At 34.6% G+C, this 25,574-nt stretch overlaps 1 protein-coding gene across 7 annotated transcripts in view; it reads left to right on the top strand.

Moving 5' to 3' along the window:
* Window positions 1–971: 971 nt before the first annotated feature.
* The window catches only part of LOC138324861 (CAP-Gly domain-containing linker protein 3-like), a 34,983-nt gene continuing 10,380 nt past the window's right edge, over window positions 972–25,574 (top strand). The window contains exons 1-7 of one of the 7 annotated variants that reach the window (XM_069270066.1): window positions 972–1,058; window positions 17,456–17,741; window positions 19,230–19,485; window positions 20,017–20,160; window positions 20,860–21,059; window positions 21,425–21,560; window positions 21,902–22,045. In XM_069270066.1, coding sequence (XP_069126167.1) covers window positions 17,457–17,741; window positions 19,230–19,485; window positions 20,017–20,160; window positions 20,860–21,059; window positions 21,425–21,560; window positions 21,902–22,045 — 1,165 coding nt within the window. In that variant the 5' untranslated portion in view covers window positions 972–1,058; window position 17,456. Of the gene's footprint in view, window positions 1,181–3,110; window positions 3,268–12,229; window positions 13,119–14,143; window positions 14,293–14,581; window positions 14,726–15,060; window positions 15,214–17,455; window positions 17,742–19,229; window positions 19,486–20,016; window positions 20,161–20,859; window positions 21,060–21,424; window positions 21,561–21,901; window positions 22,046–25,574 lie in introns of those variants that run through there. The other 6 variants (XM_069270063.1, XM_069270064.1, XM_069270062.1 and 3 more) reach the window with 6 other exon arrangements.

Here is a 25,574-nt window from a genome sequence, read left to right as displayed (position 1 = left end):
ATTAGAAGCTCAAACTTTTCAATTGTGGTAATGGTGTAAAGTAAGTAACTTATGTAGCTAAAGAAAAATACTAAATCGTTTGCTCCAGTTTTTAATAGTAAAAAAATACGATTTGTCAGCGATGGAGCATCTTTAAGCTAAAATATGATAATGTTTTAAGACAATTTGTTTTCTCATTATATCATATCTAATTATCTTTCAACAAGAAAAAAAACTTTCATTAGGTCACGCCAGAGTTACTTGTGTGTCTCTAGTCACGCTTTTAATTTTAATTCGAAATAATTTTGCGTCAGTAAACTCAAAAGATTTGAAGTTTACCCGTGATTTTAATAATAGTTTATTTACATCTTTCCCATAACTTAAAAGAACTCTTTTCAACAATTTTTTTAACTCCACGGAGTTGTAATCTTTTCAGACCTTACGTATTTCCATACTCAAACACATCCTTTTTATATGAAAAAGTTAAAAAGATATTTTTTATAACAATAAAGGTAAATTTGTTTACCTGACGTGATATAATTAGGATAAAATAAAGTTATTGGATTAAATATTGTTTTACTTTTTTACCGAACTGTTGTCTTTATCAAGAATTGATAAGTCCTTGATATTTAAATTAGGCCTAAAACGGTTTTTTCCAGAAACGTATTTTTATAGTGGAGTTTAGACACTGGGTTTTCGAGGTTTTTGAGTGTATAAGTATATGTTTCTGCTGTTTTACATTCTTAGTACCCAAAACATACATACTATTTGGGAAAAAAATATGCAATAAGAAACATGATCTGTTAACTGGCTCTGTTTTCACAGGGTAACCCCACACTCGAAAACCCAGTGTGTACACTCCACTATGCGCAACCGGTGTAGGACGGTAACCGACGATTGAGTAACCCCTCTCTGGGGCCCCTTCCTTTGTGTCGGAAGTTTTCAATTTTTCACTATCGATCTTGGTCATCTGAGTGCTTTGCACATAGTCTAACACAGGCAATGACATCAAGCGTTTAGACAACCGTAACGGCTTTCATCTTTCTTCGACTTGGAAAAGAAGAAAACATCTGCAATCTGTGCGTAAATAGAGTGTTTTGACGAATTGATGGAAATTTAATGCATGTATTTTTGCTTCAGACTTCAATTTTCTCACAAAAAAATCCTAATTCCCACTGGATTCTCTAACAACGATACGCAGGTAACTTCTGTTTACAACTTTCTCTGGCTTCTGGGCATATTTTGACCGCCTCATTCAAATGGCATCTTTCTGCATGACTAATGCATTTTACTGCATGTATAGAAATTCACATTCTTTTATTTATGTTAAAGTTTGAAGTTGCGCAACTGTCACACGAATTTATAATCAGTAAAATAGTGGAACTTCTTACATGCACATGGGTTGTTTACAACAGTACAACTGAAATTTGCTCTGAGTGAGTCTGACCTGTTTTGATTTTGACACATATTGATCGATGCTATCCTCTCGTGGAATAGGTCATCATGTTGAAAAGTACTAGATGTGTTTAAATAATCAACAACTGTCACTTCAGTCACAGGAGATTGCATGGCATTCTGTCAATGATACTGTAGAGCATAATCATAAAAAATACCCCCTATATAAAAACATAGTTGGGGCACAGGCGTCTGCTTCTAGTTTGAAAAATAATATAGCCTACCCCTACTAGGCCCTATGTTCATATAGTAGTGGTACCGTAGGCTATTATATTTTTTTTCAAACTAGTAGCAGTCAACGCCTGCGGTTGGTTAGTATGTTGAAAACTACTGCTACTTAATGTATGTTTTTGTGACATAAACAAACCCTGTAATATTTTTATATGTGGCATTAGTGTAATAGAATGCTTTTCATTGACTTGAAATTCAATACCATAACTTGACATCACTCACACATCAGACAACGGCGATATGAGGTTACTATCAAGATTCAAGAAGGTTAGGACAAAATGACAACCTCCCATAATTTTCGCAATACATTTTGAAGTTTCTTTGAAATATGGGTTGTTGCAGTTATGTGATAAAATGAAAGTTGATTATATATACATACATATAGCTATTTAGCCGATTTCCTATCGGAAGTCATGTTGCCGACTGTCGATCAACACAATATAATGTTTCAAAAGTTTCTCTTGTTGTGCAATCTAACATTACTGGAGTAATATTACTAGCTATCCGCTAGTGACGCTTTTCCTTTAAGTGAATGGTGGGTTGTCAACCTTTTCACCAGACTAGACTACCTATTGTTGAATCCAATTCTGTGCATTCCTTAATCTGTTAAATATATTAACAATATGATTTAATGAATGATTGTAAAAAATAACAAAGTATTTCAACTAATCAGAGGAAATACATATATATATGGAGGTACATAATAATTATGATATGAGATCATGTCAAGTTACACATGAGATCAAGCTGTGTCTGCCATCAAAGCCTACAATATCAATTGTTAATGTGTATAATAAATGTAGACATACAATTTGTTGAGAGTTATGTCCCTTTATGATCAAGCTTATCATTAGTGGTGCACACTATTATGCCATGCTCATGATGTAAAATGAAGTATGAGTATCTCCTATATATCTGTTCTAATAATTAAATGTATATAGTTTATGCTTTGCAATTTTCTTCCTTGTACATGTCACATAAATTAAATTAAAACATTTTGAGAACATAGGTTTACGACGCGCAAAAAAAACCCAACTAAGTTAGTATATTTTTTTTTGCTCGTCGTAAACCTGTGTTGAGAACTTATCAAAAATTCATTAAGATGATATCATTAGTTTTTTTATTCATATTTACTAAGTCTTAATCATAATTGATAATAATTTTTATGTACAGTGTATGGAAATTAGAATGGAAAATTCACATCTTTATATATTTTCTAAAATAACTAAATGTTGTTAAAACATTTAGCCAATATGTAATGTACAATAACTGATGTACATACATGTGATATACTCCAAGCACTAGAGCAGTACAGGATAGGGTGGTACAGACCAAGGCTACTATAGGCTAGCTGGTCGATGTTGTACAGGAAAAATGAAATCACTTCCTTCCTATGTTCATGGCTACATGCCGGCCAGCCTACGTACTTTTTGGTGTATTCAAATAAAATAAAAGTACCAGTTACTTATTCTATTGCTACGGTATATACCAGTAACATATAGTATAGCTACAGTATCTTATTAAAAGTGTACAAGTAAATTCTTTTGTGATGTGCACACGGTTTGTTTGTCATCTGGAAATCTAAGAATGGTGCTTGATATGGTAGGTGAACATTTTGTCGCATACTTGATGCTGTCATTCTATTTAATGGAGATACATTCTTCTTGAACTTTTTATTTTTTATTTTAATTTTCTAATCTGTTGCCAAATACATCAGCTAGGTTTTTTTTCATATACTGAGTACGTTAAGGTTATAACGCTATTTGGTAATTATTGAATGAAATGGAGCAATATCTTAAAAGGAAACTATTTTGATTTTTTAAATGAAATTCTAAAATATATCATGCTGACATTTTGCACTCTTCCACTAGGCTATAATGGTAATTGGTTGCAGATATTTCTGTTCTACTTTATAGTCAAAGATGGAATGTATTGATCTTACAAAAATATGCATCATTTAATTTGCATTTTCCTTGATGCTGCTAAAATATAAGTTATCGTTTACAATGCATGAACATTCTCAGCATACTCTGTCATGTATAATATTGTTTGAAGGTTAATTGAAATGCAAGTCTTTATCATCATGACAAATTAAATATCAGAATATTTGTTCATAAGGTATAAATGTTTGGCAATCATATATGATCACATTAGTATTTCGACTATTAACTACCTAAGCAAAAAAGTCTTAGAAGACTTGATCACCCACTATTCACAACTTTTCAACTCCAAGTAAAAAGGAATAAAGAAAAAAAAAAATTATTACTACATAACTTGCCTGCATGCTTCCAAGCTTCAAACTTATCAGGATGTCATTGTTAGGGGGCCTATTTTATGTCCAGACAAATAAAGTATATAAAAATCTTGGCTACCAAATTTAAAGGGTCATGGACATAGAATGGAACCCTGGACCTCACATCTTTGCCATGCTCTATCTGAATTTTTTAGTCTTAAAAACATTATCTGAGAAATAAAGGATACAGCAGAAATGCTTAAATGAATACACAAACAATCCATTAGATAGAATAGGACTGCCAGTCTGTTTTTTTTCTGGTAAGGATGGGTATAAAAAGTTAAGGCCATTCTAGATCTGTTTATCTCGATAAGTTTTATTGGTGTGATGGGACTTCATTCCCGCAAGCATATCACGCTACAATTAGTAATCTTTGAACACTACAGACAATACGCTAATTAGTATTCATTACATGCCCTCATACTCTGGGCTAGATCTTTGAGGAAATGTGTGTCTTTATCACATTACCGATTTCCACTTTATGGTAACGCATTCGCAGCATCCCGATATAGAACTTTATTGATTAAGTCTTGGTTATTTAACGTTATAGATTGAATAAAAATAATGTGAAGAGCAGCATCATGATAAATAAAAATCGATATCACTGGAGTCGGCAGGGATAAGTAGAGTCGGACATCTAAGGGGGTATTATACCGTCCTGTAGATGTGGCCAGTAGACTTTGCATGTCTAAAGCGGGAGCCTACCATATTTTGCATGTCTAATGCGAAAGACTTGTAATGTGGAATGGACTCATAATGAATTTTGTCAGACTTTTCTGTCCATTTACAATGGATTGTAGTGCTAAGTCGGTCACCTGCGAAAAAAAGCCAAGGTGAGTTTACCTAAAGTTTGGGGGTTTTGTTTTAGGATGTGTGTGTGCTTGGTGGGAGGAGAGGGGAATGTTTGAGAATGAGATTTTCTTTGATTTGATATTTTTTGAGTAGTTCTATGATAAATGATTAAGATTTGCAATCTTTGAATGAGAGAGATTGTTTTGGGAAATCCTGTTACTTTTTGCATGATTATATGCATATGTATAGATGTGTTTTTGTACATAGATAATAATCACAATTTACCATGTAGCAATTGTAGATTAATTAATTATTTAATTAACAGATATATAATGTGGATTATAGCTCCAGCAACGTTATGTGTATCTATGTTTGTAGATTTCTTCACACTAGGTTAACCCATGATCTAGTTCCAGCATTGTATATTACTTATTTATATGATCGCCTGATCTGTGCCTGTATAACATTGCCAACTTTTGCTGATATAGACTTATCGTAGATGGCATTTATACAACCGTAGTAGATATAACTTTCAACTAATCAGCAGAACAAAGTCATAACTGTCGTTTACCAATATCTCACCTGATTGGGCTCCGTGTGAATATTGGCCACATCCAGGTGTTTAATCAATGTGAAATTCGTTACTATGAAGTGTATACATACTTTTGACAGGGTGAAGCCATTATTGTATACCTTAATGCTGATTTCATTCATTTGGGAATCAAGTGAAATTCTGAATGCTATAAGAACGTCTGAGGAATGTTTGGCAAAAAATAAAACATAAAACCTGAAGATTTTGGCTCGTCATGGGAGCTTAAAAGTCGGTCTTGTATTGATGATGGCTGAAAAAAAACCCTGACTTTGTTATTCAATTTTCACCAACTTGTTTGGATATGTATGTTTTGGGTATTGCCGTGTTGGGCCAGGTATTGCCAGGTACTGACTGTCATGTAGACCAAGAGTTTCTCGCCATGTACTCCGACTTTCCTCCACTTTCTAAATATTGCACATCCTTAAATGACCAAGTGGATGTGAATAGGAATTAAAACAAAAACAAACAAATTGCCTTTGATATTTGATATATGTTCTACAGAAACAATTACATTTGTCAGGGATCAATCTAGCTCTAATTTATTACCGTTTATGGGTAAATTTCCCCTCAAGGAATGAATTCCCCTCTGGCCTAAAATTCCCCTGAAGATTTAAAAATTCCCCACTTGAAGCTAAAAAATGAACGTTTTTGTAACGCAATTTCCCCTGTGACTTATTTTTCATTTATTTTTTTAGACTTTTGTTTGCAAATTTCTTCATATTTATCATACAGCTACTAAATGTTTTATGATAAACTCAAATTTTTCATTATTGAGCTTAAAATCTAAATCTAAAATCAGTTGTTTTACAGTACTTTTTCTTCAAAATGAATAAAGTTTTGGACCAAAATAAGAAGAATCAAATTCCCCTATATTTCGTCAAACTTATCCCCTATTTTGAAAAAGGGTAGTTCCCCCAAAACCTAGATTGATCCCTGTTTGTACAGTTACATGTACCGGTATGTCTTGTCACATTGTTACACTCAAATGACCAACAGGGATGTTGTCTGGTGAGGAAGTAACGACTCACAACTATAACTTTTAATACTGTGTTCCTCTTATAGTCTGCATCCTGATAAGTATAAACAATAGCTGTATTGTCTGCTGGAGTCTATGTCTCTCCTACATTGTGTATATGTTCATAGTTATGTTTATGTGATTATATTGCTGGACATAAAAGTCACAAAATCTATGGATAGACAAGATGACTTTCTAATAAAAGAACAAACACATTCATTTTTGTCAAGGCTAGGTGTATAAATTCCTTGATAGGAATCAAACAATAATACAAATATTGATGAGATCATCACGCTAGACATTTTTATCTTATTTTGGCTTGAGGGAGATGAATTGTTTCATAGGCAGCCATGATTCATGCTCTCCCTCAAATGAATGAGTTAGTTGATAGAGTAATCATAGTTCCACTTATTTTGCATGTTTGAAATTGTCTCCATGTGATAGAGTGATTTTAGTATTTACTTTTTCATGCTATCCCATTGTACTAAACATTTAGGGTGATCGGGTGGTGTAATGGTTAAGCCACTTGCCGGCCGGGGTTTCGATCCCCGGTACGGATGTGAAAAGGTTAGAAGTCACCTGCCCGATCACGTGGGTTTTCTTCAGGCACTCCGGTTTCCCCCCCACACGAAGACCCCTCGCGCACTTACATCCGGGCCATCGAGAGTGATTTGCATAAGTTGTATAACTTGTTTCAAAATCGATGTAAAAGAAATAAAGTTTATATTTTTACTAAACATTTATAAGGACAGGCTCTATGTTTATGTATTTTCAAAGGCTGTACCTAGTAATATGTATGTATACATTTGTCTCCTTGTGCTAGTGGGATACTGATGTTGGCTTTATAGTGCTATCCCACTGTATCAAACATTTATAAGGAGAGGTTTGATATTAGATAATGGGGGTTATCAGTAACATGCCATCCTCTATAGAATAATCAGGTCACCTCTTTCACTTGAGCTAGCCTATTTTCAGTAAGCTGACAATAAAGAGCTATGTGTATTTCCTAACAATGACATTAATAGGCTGTAAAGCTCAATTTATACCATCTTAACACGAAAATGTCTTCATCCTCTCTGGATCGTAGAGAATATCAATGATCTACCTTGTACAGGTCATCATCCAGCTATACATATCAGTATCTGTATAGACTTGGTTACAAAAGGATAGAAATGGTGGTGTCTAGGTGGTTGGTTTATTGTCGAGGATCTCAGAAAAAATAGGTATACATACAATGTTAATCTTGTTTATTCCTACAAAATATATATAGGTAGCAGGACAAAGCAAACGCTCAACAGAAGTATACAAAACCTATCAATTAAAGCTCATTTTTATGTGAATTTTAAACAAGTTACACAACATGGCTGCAAGATATATTCATTCGATGCAGTATAAAGAATTTAAAGAAAAGTGAACTAGAGAGGGACAGAATGATTTAGAAGGCTGTTATCACTTGAGATTGGATATCAATGGAGGAGTGTGAAGTTGCTAAAGGAGGAGATTATTTTGGTATACATGTATCTACTATCTAGATAGCACACAGAACATACACAATGTGTAGTCTTGTACCATGTTTACAGGGTAATCATATGGTACAAATATTTCTAAATATGTCGGAGGTATATGTATTGGAAGGATATTTCTGATCCGTCGGAGAATGATACAGCTATATAAGCCTTATCCATCAGAACAAAAATGACAATAGATTTTATGTCAATCTAGTAATCTGCTCTGATGGATTAAAAGCATTGCAGTATGATACTGCCTGTTTCACTCTCTTATCATTGATTTTGATACTGCCTGTTTCCCTCTCTTATCATTGATTTTGATACTGCCTGTTTCCCTCTCTTATCATTGATTTTGATACTGCCTGTTTCCCTCTCTAATCATTGATTTTGATACTGCCTGTATCCCTCTCTTATCATTGATTTTGATACTGCCTGTATCCCTCTCTTATCATTGATTTTGATACTGCTTGTTTCCCTCTCTTATCATTGATTTTGATACTGCCTGTATCCCTCTCTTATCATTGATTTTGATACTGCCTGTATCCCTCTCTTATCATTGATTTTGATACTGCCTGTATCCCTCTCTTATCATTGATTTTGATACTGCCTGTTTCCCACTCTTATCATTGATTTTGATACTGCCTGTATCCCTCTCTTATCATGGATTTTGATACTGCCTGTATCCCTCTCTGGTGTATATTGAAACAACCTGTATTCTGAAATTGTGTATTTTTATTAGTAACTTGACTAAAGGTTTTTATTCCTCCAACAGATTCCAAAACATTTTGTACCGGAATTACCCACAAATCAAATGAACTATTCAAGCAAATACAAATATATAAAAATACCCTAAAAGTGATAATAGGGGGTCAGGGTAGAGAACCACTAACTTCTGTGCAGTGACAATTAAATTAATTAATTAAGGGTGTAGAATTATGTGGCAAAGTAATTATGGCATGGGTATGGTTAGTTCTGACTTCTTGTAACGTCTGTACCAGAGACACCACCTAACTGTGTGTATGACCTGACGAGACCTAGGATATATGCCACATATTTAGCACATTATATATACTGAAGATATGTATGTAAACACACAAGCTTTACTACCAAAATCTAGGTTAAAAGCAACATTAATTTTAATCTTTCCCAAGAAATAACGAGACTTTATCAAATTTTATATCATTTTTTACCTCCGTAAATAACTTGCATAATGTAATGCAGATGTTGGAATTACAAACGCTTTGGTCTGAAACCACATGACTATGTAGACTGATGTGTGTGAGTTCATTAATATTCACTCCGAAGGAATCTGGAGCTAGTTTGCATGTAGTTTTCTCTGGGTTATGGCGTTATCAATACTACCTGTTGATTTCTGTGGAATGAGGAGCAAGATTCGCCGACAGTATTGGGTTCACTCAGTTATACACAACTAAAGTAGGTGACTTTTATTATTTTTGTTACACCACAACGATTGTTTGATTTTATGATTCCATGAATTCAGCAGTTACAAAATTTGGTTATTATGTACCCTTGGTTAAAGATGCTCCACCGCTGACAAACGTTATTTTTTCACTATCAAGAATATGAGCAGATGATTTAGTATTTTTCTACAGTTACAAAAGTTACTTACTTTACACCATTACCACCATTGAAAAGTTTGAGCTTCTAATTTTACTTTAAGTTAGAAATATAAAAAATAATTAATTGCATCCCGAAAAAAATTCCATGTCACTATTACCTATGGAATGAAATACTGACTGTTTATGCACCAAAGGCAAAATAAATTATTTAATTACATTTTTTGTGTTAATTATACATATATATATACACAATTAAACACCAATTACTGTTCAAGTGATGGATATCATTTATGCTCTGTTTTTTAACACACTTGTTACGATGAAGTCTCCAATCGGTCTATGCAGCGAAATTGGTTGAAGATTAAGTACCGGTATCAGTTTTTTCTGATGGATTAAAAATTTTGCTTTATTTTAATTTATCTATCTATGAATTATTTAAAAAAATGTTTCTACCAAGAATATCCCTGCTGTATAAAAGTATTTCTATAAATACGTTCTTGAGGACTGCATGGGGTTTTAACAGCTAGAATATACTGAAATGAAGGTGAACAAATGAGCAACATCACTAAAATTTAGCAATATCCATATCACAGAATTAATTTGAAAAAATTAAAAATTTTACTTGAAATTCCTATCAATGTTAATTCGGTAGATATTTATTTGTGAGGATAAACTTTCATGAATTGACTTTGATCACAAAAGTTGCAAAAGAACTGGTGAATTGCATGGAGAAGAAAGCTAATTTACTATTATGATGGAAGAAATAATTTTCAGAGCTTAAACTTCCTAGTTTGTGATATGCATGCAGAAATAATTTTCTAGTGTAATAAAGAAAGAAACTTTCATAGATATTATCTTTATGATCTAGAAGACTTTTCCTTGAAGAAATAAATGCATTGCATGAACATTAAATTAAAATCAACTTCACATTGGATGACAAAGGTACCGGTAAATCTAAAAATACATATACCAGAGTATATATAAAACTGTTTATGTTGCTGGAATGTTAAAAAAGACTATTAAGGTCACTGTATTTACAATTTCTGACATTGAAATATTATCTTAAATCAATATATTACCACATGTTACCTGGAATAAAATGTTGATATTCATTTCCTCACACCTGTAGAGAGGTAGGTATTTGTAGGTTTATTACATACCTGGTAAATCCTGCCCAATGAACTAATGTATACTATGTACATGTATAGATTATTTAAACTTCTGTCTTAACTTACATGTACATGTATACTATACATGGACAAGATTTATCGTATGTATATAATATATATATATATATACCCATAGCAGAACAATAGCCTAAACTGGAACAATGGAACAGTCAGCTGTTGAAAAGGCCACCCAATTATAAATAACTGATTCCTGAACTATGTTTTAGGGAAATCATATTTTTTTGGATATCTAATATTTTTCCTAACAATATTGTATAATTAGTTACTTGTAAATAATTTTAATGACTTGCCTACATATACAAATACATACACTACCTTTAATTTGCTTATACAGTACACTTTTATACAACTGTACACATATCATACATCTGAAAAATTTCAGGAACTGCATGTGTTCAAAGGTAAAACAGTTCTAGCTTCTTTTGTCATAAAAATGTATATTATTTTTGGTGATTATTTTATATTTTCATTCAAATTAATCAACATATAAATTTCTTGCTAATGCAATACGAGTAAAATAACATGTGTATAAGGTTTTATTGACCAGCAGACTTTATTTACATAACATTCAAATATATTAAGTCATTGAAGGGCTGTATGGCTTTAATTCCCCTTAAGCAGATTACACGAAGTTTAAAATCGATATCTTAATCTCTTAATTTTACTCTTTTGTTACCACAGGAATCAAGATATCAATTCAGAATAACGTCAGTATAGTTTTCTTTTCATAGAGGGAAATGGCTGTGCAATATCGCGTCAAATTCTAACTATCAATTAATTATAGGGTTTCAATAAGATTTTGGCTTCTATTCAAGTGTTTGGCTTGAATGGGTAGTTTCCTGTTGTGTAGTCGGCGAGTTATATGTGATCTGACAGTTGAGAGAGAACGTTAGAAAAGCAGGGTTTATCGTTTCCATGTCCCAAAAATTTGATCATTTGTGATGGAAATATTGCTTTTCAAGTCTTTTGATATTTTCTGACATTAAAAAATGAACTTAAGAATATAACTTTATTCTGACTCTCCAAATTGGTACAAAGCATCAAAAGAATCTGGCAATTTGCGATCACAATGCTCCGATTTCAAATGAATACGTAAAATCTAAACGAGGTGAATGCTTTATCAGGTATTGTCAGTAACGGTCGTGTTGACTCAATTATACATAGTATTGGTTAAACAACAGACCAGAATTTCTCTGTGGTCTGTCAATCAGAGGAGTTTGATAATGGCCCGATAAACTTTGCTGTGTACTTGTGAAATACACACACGGTTTTCAGATGGTAAATATCATCTCTCGCCTGTTAAATCTATTTCATTACTTAAATCGGATTGGCATTCATTCTACATTGATCTCATCATTGTGATAAATGCATTATTCACTGCCACCCCAATAAATTAAAGTTTGTAATCTATATTGGCCGTTATAGGGGTTAAAATACTCAAGGTTTTTACCACTAGAATTTATTTGAGAAGCCAGTAGCCACTGGGCGACCACTAGTTTGGTGGTATTTAAACGTCGTGTGTATACCTATGGTATATATCTTTGTTAGTACCTGCATAATCAGTGCTTTGTTTGCCGTCAGCTTATGCAGATTTTATTCGTGGGATTTATGTTTTGACCAAAGATTTTTATAGTAGTACTCTATGGGTACTGCATGGCTTAACTTTGGTGGTTCGGAGATCTTTCTGCAGAAAAGTCAGTCCAAGTGTAAAACGATTCCCGAAATGGATTTGTAAACATTGGTTATAAGCGTTCTCCAAACAATGGATTGCGTTTGGAATAATAGGTACACCATTGTTGTGGATTGTCTTATGTTCAAGTGCCAGTGCTGTTTATAAGGTTAACGTTACAAGTGCTATTTCCAGTTTATCACACACGTTGGATTTCTCATTTATGGAAACAACCTGCCTGGAATATATAAAACATGCATTCTGCTGATAAAAAGCGCAAGCTAAAACTGCCATCAGTTGAAGCAGTACAGAGAGCTGAGTATGAGAAAAGTGTCAACTCTAGCTCTGAAAATGGCAACAACAGTCGTAACACTGAATCAAAAGGCAGAGGTGATAAAGGTGTACTTAGCAAAACTGAAGTGCCAAAAAATGGAAAATCAGATTCTAGTGTAGAAATGAAAGCCAATGGAGGGCTAAAAACTAACGGAGAAGTTCACTCTAGAGGGGAACTGTATAAGAATGGAGAATCTCAACCTAATGTAGAGTCTCAGATCAATGGAGATAGAGGAAAGCTATTTAATGGAGAGTCTCAGATCAACGGAGAAAGAGGAAACCTAACTAATGGAGAGTCTCAGACCAATGGAGATAGAGGAAACCAAACTAATGTAGAGTCTCAGATCAATGGAGATAGAGGAAAGCTATTTAATGGAGAGTCTCAGATCAACGGAGAAAGAGGAAACCTATCTAATGGAGAGTCTCAGACCAATGTTAACAGAGATAAAGAAAACTTAGTGTGTTCCAAGTGTAAATGCAGGTATGTAGGGTAGATTCAGTGATAGATGGCTGGTTAACACAAAAAGTAGATTTCAAACATGAAGTATTTGTTGTTATCTCGATCTGTCAGCGAGATTAAGTACATGTGTATAAATCGTGTATGAGTGTGATATACAAGAACTGTTGCTTGTATTGCACTTTTGAATACCAGGCCACGACCAGTAACAGGATTGATTTTGTAATAATAATGAAACGTACCTGTGCTATCTAACCTAAGCTTGTGACCTTTCTCTCTCAAACATTTTATCACTGAAACTGCTGTTAGAATGAAAATAATAATAGCCCTGACTTTTAAAGTTTCAAGAATATGTCTCAATGTCTTAAAGTTTTAAGAAGGTTCTGAATGGCATCACATCAATATGAATTATGTGAAATGTTCTTTACCTTGCTGAATCTTGAAGTGGGGCTGCAATGACCAGTGGTTAATGTAGTCCAACATATCACCACCAGTCCACCACCTCTGGGTTTCAAGTTCAAGTCCTATGTGGAGCAGTTGCAGGTACTGTGGGTACTTTGGCTTTCCTTCACATTCTAAACCTGGCATGTCCTCAAATGACCTTGACTATTAATAGGATGTTAAACAAAAATAAAACAAACATTAAGGTGCAAACCTGAGACTTCAAAACTATCAAAGCCTATTGTTTGTGTCTTCTATTTAAATAGTAGACCAAATAAAAAGTCCCTATTGATGACATATGGACATTGTAGCTTTCATATAGATCACACACTGAAGTTAATTAAAATGTGTAACTTCAACCATCCATACCATCAATTTTATTACCAAATAATGGAGACAAATCTAATAAACTACCGTATAGTGAGAAAGCTTATGATTTAAATCTATTTAATGATGATAGACTTGATGGATACAGGTCATTTGTGCCTTTTGTTTCTGTGCCATGTAGAAAACATGTTTACTAATGTATGGATACCGACCCTTTGTGCCTTTTGTTCTTGTGGCGGGTAACAAACGTTTTATGAATCACTACATCTGCGGTAGCATTAAACCTTGTACGCTAACTTTTAAGTGCAGCCATTGTCCCCCATGTTACATCAACATAGACGGGTTTACGTGGACTCAAGTGCTCTAAATGTCTCGTATTGTCATCTTGATCGCACAACAAGACGTAAGGAAAAAGGATTAAAAGTTTACAGTAAGTTAAACATTTTTAGAACACATTTTGTTTCTTGATTTGTTGTAATTGATCTTTAGATATATATTTTTGAAATATGAACCTCAACATATTTTTTTAGATGAGAAAATTATATAATTGATATCTAAAGATTTAGTTAAGACGTTTGTTATAGGACAATGATTAAACTAAGTGGGACTGAAAATGGATTAAGCCCAAGCACTTCCTCCTGTGTTTATAATCTAGAGGACGTCGACAAATGTTGACAATTTGCACATGCTGAGTCAGGCATGTCAGTTCAATAGTATATTTACATGTGTCTGCAGATTTGTGGGTGCAGTATACACGGTAGGCATTTAGGATCGGCCATTAAGAGTGTGTGTAAATTCACCAGAAGTTATAGTTATGATGACACACAACTTCTCGGAATCTGTGAATGAGTACTAGTACTGAGGTAGGAAGTTTTACTGGTCAAACTTCGTATTTAATGATTATGACTTTGTTATACTGTTATAATTAGTAGACTTCTTTAACACATGAATGACATTATAAATGGAGTACTAACAGCAAGAGACATTAATGTCACTGGAGACACTGGAGAATGTAATCTGGACATTCCTAAGTTGAAATTATATTTACTTTGTGGACATAACATGATCAGTAATGTAAAGTATATGGGTACATGTATATTAACAGGATGTAAACTCAGTATATGGATTTGTCACTTGTATATATATATATATATAACCCTCGAAGATGAAGAAAATCTCGAGCAATTGTCAAAGGGAAACATACTGATGGGAAAATGTTATTCCCCGTGAAGTTTTATACTTGATTCGTTGTAAACATCCTATTAACAGCCAGGATCATTTAAGGACTGGATGTACCAGATTTAGAAGTGAAGGAAAGCCAGAGTACACAGAGGAAAACCATCAAACTATGGTTAGTACCTGATAGCTTTGCTACAATAGGGACAAACTCAAGATTGCAACATCGTGGTGGAGGGTTTGTATATGTCAGGCACCTTAACCACTCACCCAGGGTGACCCTTTATAACCTGTAACTGTAATGTATTTACATATTCCTCTACCATACCTTCATGGATAAGTACCTTCAGGATGTTGCCCTCTCTGGGACCCTTTTATCACAGTATGAAAAAAAGAAAGAGTGTAAAAAAAAAAAAAAATTATGAATAGGTTTCTTGTACACCTGTGTTTACTTGTACATGTATGTTGCCTTCAAAGATGAAGAAAACCTCATGCAATATGTTGTCTAATTAAAAAAAACATCCTAAGAGGATAAATCTCTGTCCCCATGAAGTTTTATACAAGCGGACCCTGATTTATTTCCTTATCGAGAATTGAAACTTAAAATTGAGTTTCCAGGAAATACTACTATTAGTAATACTACAGTATACCCAGGGAACTGATAGACTTTTGGCTATTGAGTCTGAGGTGTTCTTACACATTTGTGAGTACATTTACCAAGTATATTTGTAGCGGGATAAAATAGACACTATGGTACATTTATTGGTAAGTCTGCCAGTTTTAGAAGAAAGACATTTTATAACTAAACAGAAAAGAGAATTGAAGGATTATGATATGGCTTTACTTGAGACATATTTCATCATTATATCTAAGAGTTGTCAATGGAAGTTGGAATCGATAAACACAATGAAAAATCAATTATTGGTAACTTAAATTTCTATACATTTTGATATCATGATTGTTTTATATACATACAAAATCTACTTGATATATGACTGAATAAATTTCAGTAAATATCTATTTCCTCACTAGTCCTGTTGCAGCTGCTTTACCCCAGGGTCAAAGGGACAGTATCAATTTCCAATTGGTTCACTTAAATAACACTCTCTGATTGGTTGATTTGATTGCCGGTCCCTGATTGGTTAATTTGATTACAATTCTTTGATTGGTTTATCTGATTATTTTCTGTCCCTAATGACCACAATATCAATACTGTGGTTCCAAGAGATTAAATCAAATTTAGTTTCTTAAATTGGGTAAACTTAATTTGTATCCAATAGCACATAATTATACTATTATCAATGACCTCCTGTCCTCTGTTTCGATTTCATATGCAGGTGTGTGGCGATTTATCACATTTCTAAGTTTCTCAATATGTAAAACGCTATAACCCAAATTGAAACAGAGTCCTTATATGATTTTCAATGTAAAACTCTTAAGTAGCTCTGACAAAACCTGATAATTTAATGGCAGGTGGGTAAATTTGTAAATTTTCAGGAGACAAACTTCTAGTTAGTCCAATCCTTTGTATTTGTTAGGTGCAGAATGACACATGGTTGTGTGATAAGACATGTGATAAGAAAAGCAAGTGTAGGACTTGTGATGAAACCTACTGACTTACAGCTATATATGTGTGGGAATATGTGTGTTAATTGTATGATCCTATTGCCAGTTGTAAGTAAAAGTTTATATTAGTAGAGATTGCGTCATGCTCGTTGTCCGAGTTCTGGGTGACCTTGTGTAACATCAACTTACTGATACACAACATAGAACTTACACTCTTGTGTTTTTATATTGAATGTTTAATCTGAAGACCTTTTCATACTTTTGATGAATAATATTATTGGAAGGAAATCTTCATTACAAATTATATATAAAGAATTAAAAGTAGAGCATTAAAACGAATATTTCTGATCTTCTTTTATAAAGCTGTGCTATTTGAAATCATATTCAATATTTACCAGTATATATCCATAATATGTTATGGTGATTATAGCCTTTATTGTATAGAGGGAAAAAACCCAAGCAAGTAAACAGAACATTCTGTGATTTAACAAAAATCTTTGTTTATTTTATATCACATGATAAATTAGCCTTGTATGTCATTTAAAGTTGATATACTATAGTCTGTGTATAATGTTTGCTCAAAGGGAAATAGAAAGTCACTGACAACAAGTTGTCTGTATTCTATATTTACATATTACGGAGTTATCTGCCCTTGTAGAGAGGTATTGGTTGTTATGTCATGTTTTTGACCTATATTTTAGAGTAAATGTTATTTTTGCTCACAAACTAATGATGTAACATCTTGCAAGAGCAGATAACTCTTGTTATATGCAAATATAGAATAAAGCGGTTGAGATTTTTCACCAACATGCTAGTAACAGTCCATCTGAATATGCATCAACTTGTTGTAGAATGACGCTTGAGGCTGAAGAAGAGGAAGAGAAAGGGAAGGATATTAACCTCCATCTCAACAACAACGGGTATCACCCAGACCGCGACAAACCCATGATTCATCCCTGTGTAGACCCCCCAGTCTGCGAAAGCTGTCAGAAGCTTGACCTTTCATTCTTTGACCCTGGATGTCCTGGTTGCCATGACATCCTTGTCAATCCCAACACAACCGTCCCAGAAATATTTGCTGTCCTTCGGCAATGGACCCCACAGACACAACAGAATTTAGAACTTCTCATCAATGAGGTAAGGGGCTAGAACTTTTCATCAATGAGCTAATTAAGGCTAGAACTTTTCATCAATGAGGTAAGGGGCTAGAACTTCTCATCAATGAGGTAAGGAGCTAGAACTTCTCATCAATGAGGTAAGGGGCTAGAACTTCTCATCAATGAGGTAAGGGGCTAGAACTTCTCATCAATGAGGTAAGGGGCTAGAACTTCTCATCAATGAGGTAAGGGGCTAGAACTTCTCATCAGTGAGGTATGGGGCTAGAACTTCTCATCAATGAGGTAAGGGACTAGAACTTCTCAACAACAACGGGTATCACCCAGACCGCGACAAACCCATGATTGAGGTAGACCCCCAGTCTGCGAAAGCAGTCAGAAAGCTAGACTTCTCATCAATGACCTGGATGTTCTCCTCAGTGGGGCCAGGGCTAGAACTTCTCATCAACAGGTAAGGGGCTAGAAATTCTTGCTCAGTGGGTTAGGGGCTGGAACTTCCACAATGAGGTAAGGGAATTAGAACTTCTCATCAATGAGGTAAGGGGCTAGAACTTTCATCAATGAGCTAATTAAGGACTAGAACTTTTCATCGATGAGGTAAGGGGCTAGAACTTCTCATCAATAAGGTAAGGGGCTAGCACTTCTCATCAGTGAGGTTAAAGGCCAGAGCTTCTCATCAGTGAGGTAAGGGGCTAAAACATCTCATCAATGATGTAAGGGGCTAGCACTTCTCATCAGTGGGGTAAGGGGATAGAACTTCTCATCAATGAGGTAAGGGGCTAGAACGTCTCATTTGAATGAGGTAAGGGGCTAGCACTTCTCACCAGTGAGGTAAAGGGGCTTAAATGTCTCATCAATGAGGTAAGGGGCTAAAAATGCTCATTGATGTCCTTTGTGAATGCACAGGTGAATTTTTCAGTTTCTCACTTCCTCGATAATCTAGGGGTTACAATCACTATTGTAATTATTTACCCATGCATTATCATTGTAAAGGTGTTTCAAGAAAAAAAATCTGACCAAAACCTGACCAATTGTAGGGAGTCTGAGTGGTGCCCAACTTCAAAACATACAGTCAACCACAAACCAAACTACATGTTGCATTGGTTGGTGCACACAGAGCCTTCAGATTTACTATGATATAATCCAGGGGTGGATATAACAACAGTGATAGTAACCCTGGAATATTAAGGATGAGCTTCTCAATAAGCAAAAGAAACCTGTGTCATGATATTTTGTATGCTTGACAAATCTTACCAAGCCTGTTCAGTGATTAATTGTTCCTGATCCGATTTTAAAGTCACATGAACCAAACATCATGAAATCTTCTTCTCAATCAAAAAAGGTCTTAAAACCTTGACAGGGATAGGCATAAATAACAGAATTAAAATCCTATTTGAATGGATTATCATCATTTAATCTTAAGTACTAGTAATATTCAGGATTTGCACCAGAACTGTTCTTCATTGATATCCTAGAACATTATCTATAAAAAATCTTTTTGTGATTACAGATATTAAAGCGGAATGCTCACATTAACGACAGAGATGGTTTGACAGACATGACACTTTTACAATATGCCAGTAAATCTGGGGCCGCGGGGATCGGAGACCCGGACGTCGCTGCAGGAGTCGTAACGATGCTGATCTCCAAAGGAGCAGACGTCAATATTCGGTGTCGTTGGACCAACATGACTGCCCTCCATTACGCAGCTTATTTTGATGTTGTACCTGTGATAAAAGTTCTGCTCAAAACTACAAAAGCTTTAGGTACTGATATTATAATCACTGTATAACAGACTACAAATGCTTTTTTGTACCAGTTAGAGACAGTGCTTATGTTTTAGGTATTGTGTTAGCCTATCAATATATGCACAAAAGTCAGACAGTAGACACTATGTATGGAAATTACTTTGGTTCACATTTGGTCCACAAAATCATGAAATATGTTGTTACATACTGTTAGTCAGTAAAGAACATTGCATGTATTTTGCAAATAAGGGCAAAAAATGTATAGAGCAGTTTTAGACATTATTTTTGTCATCAAACGTAGCAAAAACTTGTGTCTTTTGTGGAAAAAAAATTCAAGACTTTTATACAAAAACTTACAATGCAATGTGCTGTCTTTGTAAACCAAATTGTCAAAAGTCAAGAAACTGCTTATATGTGTACGTCAGTTCTTGGTGGTACAAGAAAATATTACAGGCAAACTTCAATTTTGTACATAAATGATTTCTTTACATTCAAATGATAAACTTGTTTTTGCCCTCACTAATGAGTTCCCTACGTTGTTTTCCTCAGACATAGACAGTACGTGTTCAGAGTTTGACCATGGCAGTTCCTTACACATTGCCGCCTCTAACCTGGCCTACGAAGCTGTTAAAGTTCTGCTCCAGAATGGTGCTAATCCTATGATGAAGGACGACATGGGTAGAGGCCCATTAGGTACAGTATCATATATTCTTATAGAAAATGATAATCTCTAGCCATAATGTAGGAAGTTCGTGTATGTAATACATTATAGGTGAACAAGATGTCACGAAGGCCAGCATGTTTGGCTGGTGTAGACAGGTTTCTGATTAAACAGGTATCAATTACTATAGATTAAAAAGGGAAATGCTATACAAATAAGTCGGAATAGGCAGAGATCTGAATTAGATAAAGACTTCTTTGACAGGTTATACTACGAAAAAATATATTCAGAAAGTGATGTTCCGGTAATGGCTGCTATTAGTTACTAAAGGAGTGAATTACCGAAAGTAGGTCAAAGGGACGCTACTTCACACACACTGTACTCGTTACTCTTTGACGGAGCTAAAATGACCGGTCCTTAGCCCCATAAGACAGGTGGTCGTTATGCACAGTGCCATTATTTAGTAAAAACACACGAAGAGTCTAAAAATCGGTCATTATACACAGGCGATCGTTAGAGCAGGTTTCACTGTACATTGTTTTACTATTTAGTAAATGCAAAAACATTTATGTTTTCAAAACATTTCAAGTATTTAGCACAGAACCATGCAGATTTGCAAAATTACTTTGACACACTTGCTTTATTGAATTCCAATGCCAAAAAAAAGAGCTAACACAATATAACATTAAATTCATTTTGAGATGAAATCAGTTGTTTCTGTTGTTTTCCAGAATGCATTCCAGATCCAACCAATTTAGATTCCGATCCAGAAATGGCCAAATTGGTGGTCAAACTAAAGAAGACACTCCAAGAGTCTTGTCAACCAGCGGTCAAGGTTCCTCCCCCTAACTATGACCTTGTGCAGTCCAAGGTCACTCTCCAGGCCCTCGGGATCACACTAGGGGATAAAGTTGTTGTAGGAGGGGTCAAGGTGAGAGTCTAATAAGGGAGGCAATGCACAATATAAAGATAAGGGAGGTAATTTAGTGACAATTATCAAAGTAAGTGAAGGGAGATAACTCTGTTATTCTTGAGTAATTATTGTCCTCATTCTTTAGGTGTTGATAAAGTATTGAATAAAGACAATAAAGACAGTTCATAATCTGTTCTTTTTCAAAATTGGAAATTGATTACAAAATAAGGGATATAAGTCGAAAACTGTCTATTGTGTGAAAAACTTGACTGTCTTAGGCGCATCAGACAATGGATGACATCACAACTTTTGTGAATATATGCTTGCCGTTTTTTTTCAATACCTGATTTATTTATACTTGTTTTACTGTTTTACATAACCAGACTGGGACTCTGAAGTACTGTGGACCAGCAGAGTTTGCTGGAGGTCTCTGGGCAGGGATAGAATTGGACGAGCCTGGCGGTAAAAATGACGGAAGTGTTGGCGGTATCTCCTACTTCCAGTGTCCAAATAACCATGGTAGGTTTATAACACAAACAAAACTATCTTGGTCAATATTTACAGAATTTGATTTACAAGCAGAACTATTTTTGTACTGATTTTGTTCCTATTTTGATGTTTAATCATTTTGAATATAATTTTTTTTCAAAACTTTTACCTATTTAGAATCTTGATTATATCATTTTAGTGATTTTAATTTTGATATTGTATGATATCATAAATTTATATTTTGATGATGAGTTTATTAATGTTGGTATGCTATGCTTATTTCAGGCATGCACTTGAATTTTTGATGAATACACCTTACCATGGAGAATGTAGTTTATTGTCTAAGTGTATGTTTTATTTTGGGTTTGCAGGTATATTTGCTCCAGTAAGTAAGATTGCTAAACCAGGAACTGTACCAGCCCCTCGATCGCCGTCGGCGACCATGTCCCCTACCAAAATACAACAGAAAGCAGCGGCGGTCAATGTCTCCAATGTCAAGGCCAGAGTGGATACAGGTGTGTAAGGCAAAAGCATGATTTTATATTGAAAATGAAGTGTCAAGCTTGCTGTAGTCAAGAAACTTTATTGGCTGTGGTCAATAGAGTCTGGTAGTCATGGTAACATATCAAGGTCATCAGAAAATACTTTTCTGTATTACATCAAGGTGATATTTGATACTGATGTTGTCAATTTCAGGGTCAAAGTCATCAGAAAATACTTTTCTGTACTACATCAAAGTGATGTTTGATACTGATGTTGTCTGTTTTGGAGTAGATATTGATTTGCGGGTCAAGGTCATGGGATATACTGATTCATACACCAAGGTCATGATCAGTAATTAATATATAGCAGGTCTGTTGTGTATATATTTCTGTTATATTTACTGGCTGGCTGGCATGAAAGCCCCAACCTGTCTATAAAAGTAACCTGTCTATAGTGACTGTTTTTTCGTCTTCCCTTCAGTGGTTGTTATACACAGGTTTGACTGTATATAGCACCTCCAGTTCTAGAAAAGCTGACTCTATAATTTCTAAGACTAAATGGGGATATGTATACCAGTCCGTTAAACAGACCCATATTGAATAAATGCCCAGTACAATATTTCACCATATTAGGACCAAGACAGAGAAATGTCAACTCAACAGATAAAGATTCTAAGATTATTTAATACAAGGATGTCAAGTTTTTACCAGCACAGGAATCTCACCGCAAATGTTGAGATCCATCCTGTCTCAATCAAAAGGAAGTGATTGGATATTTTTGTCTGCCATTGTTTCATACCAAATGATTACAAATGATTTCTGTGGCGTTATATGGTATTAATCGTTATCAGCATCAAGACAGAAATACCTATACAAGAACTGTTTGTTTTCATACCTCTACTTCTGGGAAAAAGAGGATGTCATGTATAAATTATGGTAAATGTCTTTTTACAAGGCGATAAATTTTGAAATTGAAGTTTTATGATCATTACGTCCATTACACAAACTGAAACGTATTTATTACTACATAAACCAGGAAAAAAACCACATTCACTTTATGGCTCAGGTGAGTACAACCAAATCTGGCTGTTGTTAAATTTTGTATGAAGTGTGGAGATAAGTTTGTGGTTAAATAAAGAATGCTGCCTCCTGTTCCCCACTTGTTGTGATTAAATATCTGCTGCAAGATTGAATCAATAAAGATTGCGCAAAAGATCCAAAGTCCAGACCACTAACGGAAAAATAAAAACTTCAAAACATGTGTACAACGATAAAAGTAAAACGATAAGCTCAAACTTTTCAATGGTGGTAATGGTGTAAAATAGGTAAGTTTTGTAACTGAAGAGTGACAGCTGCTTGAACAATTTATATAAAAATGAATTCACAAGTCAGGATATTGTTCTGATTTTCCTATTGTTGTGTTGGCATCCTTGATTACATATGCTTGTATTTCCTACCTCTCGCCCACCTCTCAGCTATGCATCCAAGCCAAGTCCTATTTGCTCTGGACTTTATCAGTCTTCTTGAGGGTGGAGAGCATGTGTCGTAATATGCGAGTTATTATGCAAAAAAATAAACTGCAATAATTTTTGTCTCCGAAACAATGTGAATACCTGGTAATAAAAATGTATTTTAGTCCACTTTCATTAAAGGCCCACTACCTTTCCGAAACAAAAAAAATAGAGATTCTTAAAAAAATTAATAACATAAGGAAACATATACAGATGGCCTAAGATGAGGTTATAATACCAAACAAATGCAAGATTTCCGGCGTAAACTAATTTACAGTGAAGATTCTTTTCGCTGTTTTACCGTCTGGTTCAGCGATAGTGCAGAGGGTGATGACAGGCCTAGTATTAATAGTAAGCTAACTATTTTTGCGAATCTACACAATTATCAATCTCGTTTTGCATTCCAATTTTGAAAATTAAAAAATGTTTCGGAAAGGTAGTGGGCCTTTAAATGGTCCACAGTTCTGTCTATGTTTAAAATAAACTGCAATAATTTTTGTCTCCGAAACAATGTGGATACCTGGTAATACAAATTTATTTTAGTCCACTTTCATTAAATGGTCCACAGTTCTGTCTATGTTGAGTTCTACTACAGAAAATTGCTGTTTAATACTTCTATTGCCGAGAAGTTAAACAGTCACCTTCAGACAGTCATCTTTGTATTTTTTTCATACGTTTTTCAATTTTTCAACTGCATAATCAGATTTTTATTTTTAAGTGTCTCTTCAACAAGATTGTATCACAACTGCCATATTTTAATTATGATGAGTTTGAGAGGGATTGATTAAAAGGAACGAAAAATTACAAAAAAAAAAAAAAAGGAAAAGAAAGAAAAAATTATGAACAACAAAAAATATGGGTGATGTTAACAGATTATCTCTTATTCCCAGTACATTTTTAATAAATGTATGCTAAAAATCTGAATGGGCTTATCTGTGATATAATAGTGAGTTTATGATTGATACAAGTTAGGCTGATTTTGTGAATTGATCTATATGTACAGGTGTAGGATAGATAGCTATGGCCTCCTGGTGTTACCTGTGGGTTACCTGGGTAGTGATGTATGTAATTGGTAGTTTATTAGTGTCATCTGGTGTTTGCTGCCATAAAAGGTAAACTCACTGTGACTCTGATACAGGTGATGTTGTAACACCTGGTAGACTGTAGACTATACAGAATCCCCATGATACAGGTAATTAATCAGTAATTGATGTCAGTGTTAGTTCAGAGGGAGGGAATAAAGGGGGAGCCGAATAAAGGTACACTGTATGGGGTAGTATGGCACCTGTTTATTCCCAATCTTTACAGGTGGTCTAGGACATGTTGTTGTCTTTCGATGGTTATATGGTACTATTGAATTAAAAAAACATGTTTGAAACCTTTTATCTCCAAGTGTATGCTAACAAATCTTTGGTACAAAGGTGTGACCAAGTCAAATCAGTAGATTTCTATGAAGTCAACATTGTTTGCGCTACACTACATGGAGTCTAACCAATCGAGGTAACTTCCCAGAGATTTCATTGGCTGTCGTAACAGAATGTTACATTTGAGGGAGGAGTCTAATCTGGACGCTTGAACGCAGTTTACTGTAAATATCTAAAAAATAGAAATAAGAAAAAATACATTATTTCATAAAGAAGGGGCTTTTTTCCGGAGGGGCTTTTATCCTAAGGGGCTTTTGTCCGGAGGGGCTTTTGTCCTAGGGGCTTATGTCCGGGGGGGCTTTTGTCCAGGGGGGCTTTCGTCCTACACTCGGTACGGACATGTAGTCAGAGGGCTGTGGACCAGGTCACAGCATTTTACATTGTCTTAATAAAATCATCTCTGTCTTTTTTAAGATTTAAAGTTTTAAAAAATGGATGGATTATAAAGTTTAAGTTTTGTTGTCGTTGTTTTTTTTTTGAAGAATTTGAATCAATGGAAAGGGAACAAATTATTGAAATACATGCATATAAATGAGGTGTTTAAATATTCTAGGTATGAAGATATATAATTTGGTACACAAAGAGAGTTTGGATTAAAAAGGATCATGAATTGTTCCCTTAAAAAAA

The sequence above is a fragment of the Argopecten irradians genome, chromosome 6 (genome assembly GCF_041381155.1).
Source record: "Argopecten irradians isolate NY chromosome 6, Ai_NY, whole genome shotgun sequence".
Lineage (NCBI taxonomy): Eukaryota > Metazoa > Mollusca > Bivalvia > Pectinida > Pectinidae > Argopecten > Argopecten irradians.
Note: the sequence above shows the minus strand (reverse complement) of the source record. Positions and strands in the feature narration are given on the sequence as shown.